Raw genomic sequence first — 12377 nt, forward strand, 5'->3', positions numbered from 1 at the left:
GCTGTTAATACACTCAAGCTCATTCCCACCTTGGGGCCTTGGTACTAGCTATTCTCTCTGTCTGGAATGCTCTTCCTCCAGATATCTGCATGGCTCCCTCCACTTAATTCAGGTCTCTGCTGAAATGTCACCTCTATAAGAGGCCTTTTCTGACTACCCTATCTATAATTCCTTCCCAGCCCCTCCTCGTCTGTACCCTTCAATCTCTTACCTACTTTATTTTTCTGCATAGCACTTGGCACAAACTGAAATTGTTTCCTTGTTTATTAACAGTCACCTTCACTAGACTATAATCTCCATGAGGCCAGGGACTTTGCCTACATTTTTTCACAGCTGTATCCCAGAATATAGAAGAATGTGTGCCTCAAAGGTACTCAATATATTTTTGATAATCTACTGAGCAACTGACTAAGTAGACTTAATAAATGAATGAATATAGTTCTTTAACCTGTAAGAAGATGGCCAGGAATCCTCTTTCTTCTTCATGGACCTTCTGTTTAAAGTATCCATACTAGATTTAAACTTGTTATCATTTGCCTAGTTTTATTTTGCCATAACTTTTCCACATTTTGTTGGTTTGTGAGAAGATTCTGTCGGCTCAGTCACCATCAGTGCTCACTGACACGAGATGCCACTCTGATATCAGAGCAGTCTCTTATTTGGGGGTGAAGACACTACAATGGGAATCTGAGTATGCAAAACTTCTAGCTGGGCCAGATGTCACCTGACACTTCTTCATCACACTGGCCTGGCCTGAGGACTGCTGAGTATACTGGTAGGGGATGCTGGAAGGCTGGCAGCAGTGAGCACAGAAACTGAGGCAACCCAAGGGAAATCAAAGCAAATCATATTATTAGCAGGGCCCTGCCCAAAATTTATAGATTTTATCATAAAGTTAGTTATATGCTATTTATTAAGTCTGATAAAGCAGAACAAGAAAATGTGCCAGAAAATCTTAAAATTTCATATAAATATAACCATATGCATATATTACATATGTCAATGAGCTTAATCTAGAGTTAATAAAATTTAAATCTTACCTGTTATACATAAGGCGCTTGAAATCTTGAAATAAAGTGTCTTTATTTTTGTCAATAAAACCAATGACAGAATAGCTAACAGGAGAGAAATCACAGAAAACATGTATTATTTACCAAGCAAGAGCCACATTTAAGCTTTTCTAGGAGGCGACAAGCCTTTCCACCGTTAATTATGCAATCAATCATCTAAAAGCTGATGTTGTTCACCTTGTCTGTATTAAAGGATACCGAATTTACCTACTAAATAGAAGGGACTTTGTTTCTATTCTTCAAAAGGAGAGCAAGCATCAGTACTATTATTATGATTAAGATGATAATTTCCTACTGGTTTATTGCTTACCTCAAGAAGATGACTTTTTAAAAGATAGCTGTATTTATCATCCAGCATTCCTAAGATAAAAGCAAAACAGCAACATACAGGAACTAACAGTCTCATCCGTAGGGAGATCAAGTGACTTGCCTAAGGTTCACTCAATGTTCAGGGTAGGATAAAAGAATCCAAGAAGAACTGCAAAGGATGGTAAGAATTGGATAAGCAGAGGAGAAAAAGGCAGGCAGATCACACAGGGAAACAGATCAAATAGAGTGATGAAGGCAGGCACATGCATGGCATTCTGGAGAGAGAATGAGGAGGCCAGTATAGATGATTTGGAGGAAGGGAGATGAGTAAGGTCTTGAAAGTCCAGTTAAGATTGCAGTTGGTGAGAAGAGTGGGAATAGAACTATACTACTCCAGTGACTGGCATGAATTCTAGGAGGAGTGAATTCAGTTTTGGGGTTCTAAAAGTAATTGAGGACTCTGGGTGATTAAGACAGAGGCTAAGAGATTAAGCAAATAGGAACTTTAGATACAGCTACACCTTACAGTTCTGCTCTCGTGCCTGTTTTCTCCCTTGGCAATCAGATCAGTATAGGCAATTCCCAGATCTCTAACCTGGATTCCTTGCCTTACATATTTAATCCTGCAAGAAAGTTCCTTCAGGCTGTGCTGTCCATGGGTACTTTAAGGTTACCGTATCCAAAATTATTTCCTTGCCTGCCCCGACCTAGGTCTTCTTAATACTTTCAAGTCACTTTTGACTGAACCTTTGTGATATGATCTCAAGCTACTCTTCCAGATAGTTCTACTTCTCTGTGCTACAAAAAAGGATACACTTCAATCAGATGGACCTAGTTGCTATTTCCTGAATATTCTGTAGCACTCTTCCCACTTCTTCTTATAAAAATAATTCCTAGCATTCGAAGACCAGCATCAGCTCTCCTGGGTTTATTACACAAACCTGGAAGTATTTCCTTACTCTAAATTCCAACTGAGTAATTGCTATTACTCATATGGCAATTATTTTAGACCACTGTTATTGTATACATGTATATAAATGTGTCTATGTGTATATATGTGTGTTTACATGTGTATAAATAAGAACACATACAAACGTACATATGTGTATGTATGTATCTTACATGGCAAGCTCTTTGTGGGCAGGGACCATACCTTATGAAGTATTGAGCACACAGAAGATACTCAGTAAAAATCTAGAAAAGGATTGAAGAGTTTAAGAAGTGAAGAGGAAGTCTGAGGCGTTGAATATCCCTCAAAAGGGTTAGTTGAAGTTCTAGACTAGGAGTCTAGAAAGCTAGTTATTATCTCAGTTCTTCTGTAAATTTGCTAAGTGACATTGAGTAAGAACTGTACTCATTCTGCATAGGTTTCTTCATCTGTAAAACGAAGTGGCTGGTCTAGGTCATCTCTAAGGCCTCTATCCACCTCTGCATTTGTGCCATTCTGCATTGTATGAAAGTACCCTGTAAGTGAGGCTTGGATTTTTAGTGGAGATATTTGTATGGTACTGGATCTTCCCTCTTCAGTATTACAGAACCTGGGAACATGACCAGAAAAAGTGGAAAATGGTGCCATTCCATCACTAATGGTTAGCTTGACAGATGGCGTGATAATTTTGAGCCATATCATTTTATGGTCCTAGAATTTTAATTTAAATCAGGAACAGCTATTAAAATTTCTTTTTAATTTTTTAAAAATTAAACATCTTTTCGGCATTTATAAAGAAGATGATTTACCTTTTTTTGTTTAATCTCTTCCTGCAATGGATTACATGTAAAGAATTCCTAATGCAAAAACTAAGAAAAAGAGTTTTTTAAACAATAAGATGAGGAGCAGTGTTCAGTGGACAGCAAAGGCGTAACAAATATAGTAGGCTAAGAAATGCAGCCCCAACAAAAGTTTCACATCAAATTCCCTGGAACCTGGGAATGTTACCTATATCATAAAATATGTGATGAATGATCTTGAGGAGAAGCTCATCCTATATTATTCAGATGGGCCCTACATGCCATATCAAATGTCACTTTAAGATAGAGGCAGAGTGGCTAGGCTCGGTGGCTCATGCCTGTCATCCTAGCACTTTGGGAGGCCGAGGCGGGCAGATCAATTGAGATCAGGAGTTCAAAACCAGCCTGGCCAACATGGTGAAACCCCGTCTCTACTAAACATACAAAAATTAGCCAGGCATGGTGGTATGTGCCTGTAATCCCAGCTACTCAGGAGGCTGAGATAGGAGAATTGCTTGGGCCTGGGAGGTGGAGGTTGCAGTGAGTTGAGATCACGCCACTGCATTCCAGCCTGGGTGACAGAGTGAGACTCCATCTCAAAAAAAAGAAAAAAAGAAAAAAAAAAAAAGAGATAGAGACAGAGGGACAGTTAACAGACACACAAAGAGGAGGGCAATGTGACTGGAGTGATGCAGCCACAAGCCAAGGAACGTCCAGTGCTACTAGAAGCTGGAAAAAAAGGAACAGATTTCTCTCTACAGGAACCCCCAGAGGGAGTGTGGACCTGCTGACATCTTGATTTTGAACTTTTAAACTTCAGAACTGTGAAAGAGTAAGTTTCTGTTGATTTAAGGCCTCCGACTGTGGTGAATTTGTTACAGCAGCCCTTGGAACCTAATGTACTAAGGTAGTTTTAATTTTTAGTAATACTTTCTGATCAATTTCTACTTTATTGCATTGTTAATAAAAATATGACTAGTAAGAATTTTACTTTTTCAAATAATATTTGGAAAATAATGTAGCAAAAATGGTTTTTGCTTATGCAGTTACCCAACTATTCGTAGAACTTCATATAGAGGAGCAATTGTCACCCAGGGGTCTTTTTATGCCTACTATTTCTTCTACTTGGAAAGCTTTCTCTTTTCTCTCCCCTCTTCCTAATTCATTCCCCTGACTAACGCTCTTTTACTTTTAGGACTCAATTTGGATGCCACTTCCTCGAGCAAGACCTCTCTCTGCCCCTCTCAGCGGGTTAATTATTCCTCCTCACTGCTCCTATAATGCCTTGTGCTTCTCTAGTTTAACTGTTTCCATTCTTCATTATAGTGACCTTTGATTGATGTACATGCCTATATTCTTCACTAAATTCTTGGTTTCTTTAGGGCAAGGACCATCTTATCCATCTTTCTATCTCAGTTCTTAAAATACTTCCATGATTTATTGACCCACCAGCTGATCTTTACTGAATCCTAACTATGCCAGGAACTGCACATGGGCACATAGTGTGTGTTCAATAAACGACTGAAAAGCAAGGAATGAACGAAGCTATGCCATTTTTTCAGTTGAACAAATTAAAATACGTTGACATATCAAATGACCAAAACATGCAAATGAATATAAAACCAATATACATTTTTCCTGGTTATATTTTCTAAAGTGAGGTGGCATGCAAATCATGGTAGTTACCAATGTAAGATACTCACACCACATCTCCTGCATAATGTCGAATTCGAAAATCTCGATCAAACTCCAGAATTTTGTCTGAGGCACAGAGCTAAGAAATCAAGAAGGATATTATTTTGAAAACGGACATTTTTGCTTTCCTAAAAATATAGTCCAACTTAATATGAAATGATGATAATATCACAAATTATGACATCACATTGTGTGGGGCTTGATTTAAAAATATGGCTTATGTATTATATAGTAAAGACTAAACTTTCACTAGAAATCCACACAACTAGACTACATTTCCTGTCCACTCTTACAGATGGATATGGCCAAGTAACCAAGTTCTGGACAATGGAAGTAAAGTGTGGCTGTTCTAGGCCTAAACTGGTGAAAAGTGAATGACCCCCCTTCTGTGCTTTCTTCTCTCCTCCCACTAGTTGGATGCAGAGGGTAGTCTCTAGGGCATGGAATAGTCAGAAGACAGAGGAAGTTTGGGTCCCTGAGAGAGAGACAGACTTCTACTATGTCATGAACTTTAATCTTGGCTATAGGGCAGGCACGGTGGCTCAGGCCTATAATCCCAGCACTTTGGGAGGCTGAGGCAGGCGGATCGCTTGAGCCCAGTAGTTCAAGACCAGCCTGGGCAACATGGTAAAACCCCATCTCTACTAAAAATTACAAAAGTTAGTCAGGTATGGTGGCATGCATCTGTAGTCCCAGCTACTGGGGAGACTGAGATGGGAGAATCCCCTGAGAGTGGAAGGCAGAGACTGCAGTGAGCCAAGATTGGGCCACTGCACTCCAGCCTGGGCGATACAGCGAGATCCTATCTCAAAAACGAAACCAAACCAAACAAAATTTAGCTACTCTCTTCATGCAGTCCAGCCTACCCTGACTGACAGAGTTTCTTTCTCCTCTAAGGTCCACTTAAGGAGGACCATACCGAAGGCTTACTAGTTGTTAGGCACATACATCTTATTCGGTCCTCACTGTTGACATCTAAGGTATAATGATCTCTCTATAACACACATGGCAACTGAGGCTCAAAGAGGTTAAATAATTGGCACAAGATCACATAGCCAGTAAGCGGTACCCCTGGGAAGGACTCCTGGAATCGAATGTAACATCTGTGCTCTCTTATATACATGGAGGCCTGGCTTATCTGTCTGCTCAGCTGAGACTCCAGTTCAGGACTATTGCTTCACAGAAGATAAAGCTTCTGCAGCTCTTTCCCACAGAAGAGGAATAGTTTATGGGAAGGCAGTTTTTATATGGCTGTGGAGGTCTCTATGACTTTCTACAACGTTCCTTGTTATAGTAGGACCTAGACTTCTTTGTCTGCCCTGTGAAGAATCACTTGGAATCTTATAGTTTTTTAAACAGACATCTAAGAGAGTTCACAAAAGTTTTCCTGCGAAGGCCGGGTGCGGTGGCTCATGCCTTTAATCCCAGCAGTTTGGGAGGCCGAGGCAGGCGGATCACGAGGTCAGGAATCCAAGACCATCCTGGCTAACATGGTGAAATGCCGTCTCTATTTAAAAAACACAAAAAATTAGCTGGGCGTGGTGGCAGGTGCCTGTAGTCCCAGCTACTCAGGAGGCTGAGGCGGGAGAATAGTGTGAGCCTTGGAGGTGGAGCTTGCAGTGAGCCGAGATTGTGCCACTGCGCTCCAGCCCGGGCGACAGAGCAAGACTCCATCTAAAAAAAAAAGTTTTCCTGGGGAAATATACAAAACTCACTCAGGTTCTAATGTTAGGTAACAAATAATCTCAACCTGAAAGGTGTTTTCTATTAATTTGACAAGTGAATAATTATAGGAAATTAGAGTCAGACCTCCAAGGTTCAAATCTTGGCTCTACCATCTACTCACTCTGACTTCTTTAATAATTACTTATCTCAGAGAGTTGTCCTGAGGATTAAATGAATATGGAGAACAAAGCATCTACCATACAGAGAGGTCTCCAAAATACTTAATTCCCCTTTCCTGCTCTCTCTCTTATTAACCCCTTTTACAAACCATTTTCTTTACAAACCCCTTAAGGAAAAGGACCCAAGAGATGTCTACACTAATGGAACATTCTTACATTTGGATACTGCAAAGTCCCAACCGATCTGAACACAGGAGGTTTTAGATTTTTCTTTACTTTTTTGGTAACAGCAAAGTTATGTATCGATCATTTAACTTTTTATATTAATAATTTAAATAATAATTTTATGCTTTATTGGATCATTTGCCTGTCTCTCCATGGCAACTTTAATGCGGAGGAAACAATGTAGTCCCTAAATGAAATAACTGTTACAAGACAGAAACCTCTAATTTAACATGCCAGTAAGTCTAGCTAATCAGTAACCAGTAGCAAATGATGATATCCAGCTCAACACACAGAATAGCATATGTAATAAACGGTTCACAGTGATTAAAATATTTTGATAGTTTGATCATTTCTTTTCTTCATTAGGTAAAAATCCCAAAGAAGAACACATTTTAAAAATCTCTATCTCAAAGAAATAAAAGGTATTCAAACTGGAAAACAGAAGTCAAATAATTCTCGTTCACTGATAACATGATCTAATACCTAGAAAACCCTAAAGACTCTTCCAAAAGACTCCTAGACTTGATAAGCAACTTCAGTAAAGTTTCAGGATATAAAATCAATGTCCAAAAATAAATATTTCTATACACGACCAATAACATTGAAGCTGAGAACCAAATCAAGAATTCAATCCCATTTACAATATCCACAAACACTCACACAAAAGAAAACCCTAGGAATATATTTAAACAGGGAAGTGAAAGATCTCTACAAGGAGAACTACAAAACACTGATGAAAGAAGTCATAGATGGCACAAAAAAATGGAAAAACATACAATGCTCAAGGATTGGAAGAATCAATGTCATTAAAATGCTCATACTGACCAAAGCAATCTACAAATTCAATGCCGTTTTTATCAAATTACCAATGTCATTTTTCACAGAATTAGAAAAACAATCCTAAAGTTCATATAGAACCAAAAAAAGCCCAAATAGCCAAAGCAATTCTAAGCAAAACAAACAAAACCAGAGGCATCATATTACCCTGACTTCAAAATTATACTACAAGGCTATTGTAACCAAGACAGCATGGTACTGGTACAAAAATAGACATATAGATCAATGGGACACAACAGAGAGCCCAGAAATAAAGCTGTATACCTACAATCAACTGATCTTTGACAAAGTTGACAAAAATAAACAATGGAGAAAGGATATGCTATTCACTAAGTGGTACTGGGAAAAATAGCTAGCCATATACAGAAGAATGAAATTGGACCCCTGTCTCTCACCATACACAAAAACCAGCTTAAGATGAATTAAAGACTTAAATGTAAAACCTGAAGCTATAAAAATCCTAGAAGAAAACCTAGGAAAGACTCTTCTGGACATTGGCCCAGGCAAAGAATTTATGACCAAGACCTCAAAAACAAATGTGACAAAAACAAATGAGACTTAATTAAACTAAAAAGGTTCTGTACAGCAAAAGAAATAATCAACAGAGTAAACAAACAACCTACATAATCAGAGAAAATATTTGTAAATTATGCCTCCAACAAAGGACTAATATTCAGAATCTACAAGGAACTCAAATAATTAAATAACAAAAAAAATTACATAACCCCATTAAAAAGTGGGCAAAGAACATGAACAGGTATTTTTCAAAAGAAGAAATACAAACAGCCAACAAACATTTAAAAAAATGTTCAACATCACTAATCATCAGAGAAATACAAATTAAAACCACAATGAGATACTGTCTTATACCGGTCAGAATGGCTATTACCAAAAATGTCAAAAACAGATGGCATGGATGTGGAGAAAAGGAAATGCTTATACACTGTTGGTGGGAATGTAAATTAATACAACTTCTATGGGAAACAGTATGGAGATTTCTCAAAGAAATGTAAACATTTCTTTTAAACGGTAGTTCTAAAAATAGAACTATCATTTGACCTAGCAATTCCACTACTAGGCATAACAAAAAGACATTAGTGCTCATATGTTTACCATAACATTATTCACAATAGCAAAGTAATAGAATCAATCTAAGTGTCTATCAACAAATGATTGGATAGAAAGAAAATGTCATATACATATATATAATGGAATACTATGCAGCCATAAAAAAGAATGAAATCATGTCCTCTGCAGCAACAGGGGTGGAGCTGGAGGACATTATACTAGGTGAAATAATGTACGTTTTCGCTTATAAGTGATAGCTAAACAATGCATATGCATGAACACAAAGATGGAAATAAGACACTGGGGACTCCAAAAGCAGGGGGGTGAGGGTTGAAAAATTACATATTGGGTACAACGTTCACTATTTGGGTGATAAGTATGCTAGAGGCCCAAAGCTTACCATTATGCAATATATCCATGTAACAAACCTGAACATGTACCCCCCAGATCTAAAATAATATAAATAAATAAACAAATAAATAATCACTATCTCAGCACTTGTCTTAGGGATACCAAAAGAAAGAGCTACTTGGTCTAAAAGTTGGGAAACCTGGGCTCCCACAAATTTGAAAAAGAAAAAGAAAATCCTCTCCACAGATAAATTACTATTTAGCATTTCATGTCAAATCAGTAGCAAATACTGATGTAGTATGTATAGTTACTCTTACGAATGACATGGCTGGGCGTGGTGGCTCATGCCTGTTATCCCAGCACTTGGGAAGACCCGGAGGGACAAATGACCTGAGGTCAGGAGTTCAAGACAAGCCTGGCTAACATGGTGAAATCCCATCTCTACAAAAACACAAAAATTAGCTGGGCATGATGGTGGGTGCCTGTAATCCCAGCTACTTGGCAGGCTGAGGCAGGAGAATCGCTTGAACTTGGGAGGCGGAGGTTGCAATGAGCCAAGATGGCGCCATGCACTCCAGCCTGGGCGACAGAATGAGACTCCATCTCAAAAGAAAAAAAAAAAAAAAGGAATGGCATTATATTTCAAAATATTTGGTTGACACATTTAATTCAGGTATATAAATGGCCAAGGTAGAAGGTATCAAAATGAGGTAGATTTGATTTCTCATGTGAGACTCATAGCTAATTTAAATGAAAATTTAAATAAGATTTATTTGATATGATTGGGAAAAATTCAATTCAACTTTACAAACACTGATTGAATGTCTACCATCTGGTAGGCACAGTGCTAAGTGAGTCTCCAAAACCTGAACTGTGATTATAAAGGGCATTTATAAACTTTCCCTCAAAGATAGGACATTTGCCCATGTAATCATGCCATCTTTAAAAACATCACTCTAAATTATTTAGGTGACTTCTAACTTGGCTCAGTGCTCTGTCCCCAGCACCTAGGATTGCACCTGGAAGATGAGAAACACATATTAGGTATTTGTGGTGTAAATGGGGAATGACTGAAGCAGTCCTAACCCAAAATCCTAATATGAAAGAGCAGACTGTAGTATCTGAAAGCCAACTTGTAGTAGGGTTACAATCAATCCTCAGTAACAGACCAAGGAGAATATTTTAGAAAAAACTGGCCTAAAATCAATATCAGCTAGTAATCTATTTCTTGATGATTTGGGCTTTAGCTAGTTAACTGTAGAATTTCCCTGTTCTGATTACATAATTTCAAAGGAGACGAAGTTAGAAAATAGACTTTATTCACACTAAAAAATGGCAGTGTCATAGATTTATATGGAACTGTGGAGAGGCAGAAATGTTTGCCCCCTTTTTCTATGGATGTGAAGGAGCAGGGGCCTGTTTTCCCTTTAGCATATGGTTACTAGACAAGACTATGTGCAGGGAAGTCTCAGGGGTGATGATGATGTCTTCCTCTTCTAACACGAATTTCTTGAACAAACACTATGCAAATGGAATATTCCATGCAAATGATATGTCCATATCAGCACAAAGGTCTGATAATCACAACTGCCACCAATTACTACAGATATGTGATCTGTTTATGACATTTTTAGATCGTGAAAAATGGAGAGTTAAAAGGATACCCATTTATTTAATGAATAAGTTTCTTTGTAATAACTAGAATTACAACTAGAATCTCTCTGTTTTCAAGAAAGTCATATGGTCTGAAGAAGTACGGTAGAGTACACAACACATTTTGTTACTGAGGATTACAGTATAAAGTCAAGGACAAAAGCTATTTTCCATGCCAGAATTATCAGATGCAGGAGTAAAACTCTAGCACATGAGCAAGGCCTCTACATCTATTGGTTATAAATGACATCATGCTTTCTAAAGAATCATGCTCATTTTTCCTATTTCTACGAAATTGTATAGTCTGGAGCTCCCTCTCCTGGATTAACATGATTTTATCAATTTCTTCATACTATAAACCAGAGAGGCAGGATTTATCCACAGCAATAAATCATTTAATGGATGTTTGTGACTTTTCTTTCTTATAAAAGGGGACATTCTTTTAACCCAACAAATAAAGTCATTTAACTCCATCAAACAATAAGGAGAATCTCACAGATAAAAGGGAGAAGAAGGTATCATTAAACACATTACCTTTCGGCTGGAAAAATGGCCATGTTTGCCTAATTTACTGTTAAGTGCTTCAAGAAACATTTCATCAGTGACTTTGCCGACATTCATGCAAGCGTCATCGAGGATTGCAATGATCCCTTTGTGCTGTTGCTCCACAAGGTCAACAATGATCTGATTGTTGAAGTAGTCAATCTGTAGGACACAGCAAGGAGGCAATTCTGAAGAGAACAGTGACCAGGCCAGGTTAAACCCTGGTACCCCCATTTGTATCAGGAGTTTAGATAAAACTACTTTAGTGTCAATGTGTGAGTGACATTAAAGAAGTCTTACACTAAAACGAGTACACGTTCTAACAGAGATTTATTTTTAAATTTCTTTGTTAACTTTCTATCATGAAATACATTGTCTGAGATTAGTATAGCCCAAGGCAAAGATAATAAGGTAGACACCATTTCTGCCATTACAAACTCATTTTAATCCTGCCTCCAGATCCCACACCCAACCCTACTCCTTCATACCAATCTGCCTGCCATTAATCATAAGGTTCACCTTCCACAAAGGGCCAACAAATAACCTTAAAGTATTATCTGATATACTACTTGATAATAAAGTTAAGGTACTACACAAAACTTGCATTTTTATAAAAGCAGGGTACAAGTTAAATGTTTAGTTTTAGAAATTTTGTGCAATATGTTCATAATGATGGCTGTGGTTGCCACAAACTGCCTCGTTTACCTTTAAATACTCTTAATGTGTCATGCATGCAGATGGAAGGGGTGGAACTGTGCACTAAAGTGGGGTCTTTAACTGAAGTGTTTGGCAGAGTTGCCTTCTACTTGCCAGTTCAAAAGTTCTGTTTTCATATAGAATATATATACTAAAAAATTTCAGTCTGTTAAACAGCCTTACTCTGATTCAGCCTCTTCAGATACTCTTGTGCTGTGCAGCAGTGGCTCTATGTGTAAATGCTATGCACTGAGGGTACACAAAAATATCAATATTACGTGTACAGAGTAATGCCTCATACCAATCAGATGTCCATTTGTTATTGTGTTTGTTAACAACCCTTTATCTCTTAGTGTTA

At 38.0% G+C, this 12377-nt stretch overlaps 1 protein-coding gene across 6 annotated transcripts in view; it reads right to left on the bottom strand.

Annotated features, from left to right (window-relative positions):
* The window catches only part of MYO1D (myosin ID), a 382795-nt gene that overhangs the window by 249587 nt on the left and 120831 nt on the right, over nucleotides 1–12377 (bottom strand). For 5 of the 6 annotated variants that reach the window (XM_050763783.1, XM_050763784.1, XM_050763785.1 and 2 more), the window contains 3 exons: nucleotides 11315–11485; nucleotides 4811–4881; nucleotides 1041–1115 (listed from right to left, as the gene is read on the bottom strand). In XM_050763783.1, the coding sequence (XP_050619740.1) occupies nucleotides 1041–1115; nucleotides 4811–4881; nucleotides 11315–11485 (317 nt within the window). Of the gene's footprint in view, nucleotides 1–1040; nucleotides 1116–1380; nucleotides 1549–4810; nucleotides 4882–11314; nucleotides 11486–12377 lie in introns of those variants that run through there. The other variant, XR_007720271.1, reaches the window with a different exon arrangement.

The sequence above is a fragment of the Macaca thibetana genome, chromosome 16, assembly GCF_024542745.1.
Source record: "Macaca thibetana thibetana isolate TM-01 chromosome 16, ASM2454274v1, whole genome shotgun sequence".
Lineage (NCBI taxonomy): Eukaryota > Metazoa > Chordata > Mammalia > Primates > Cercopithecidae > Macaca > Macaca thibetana.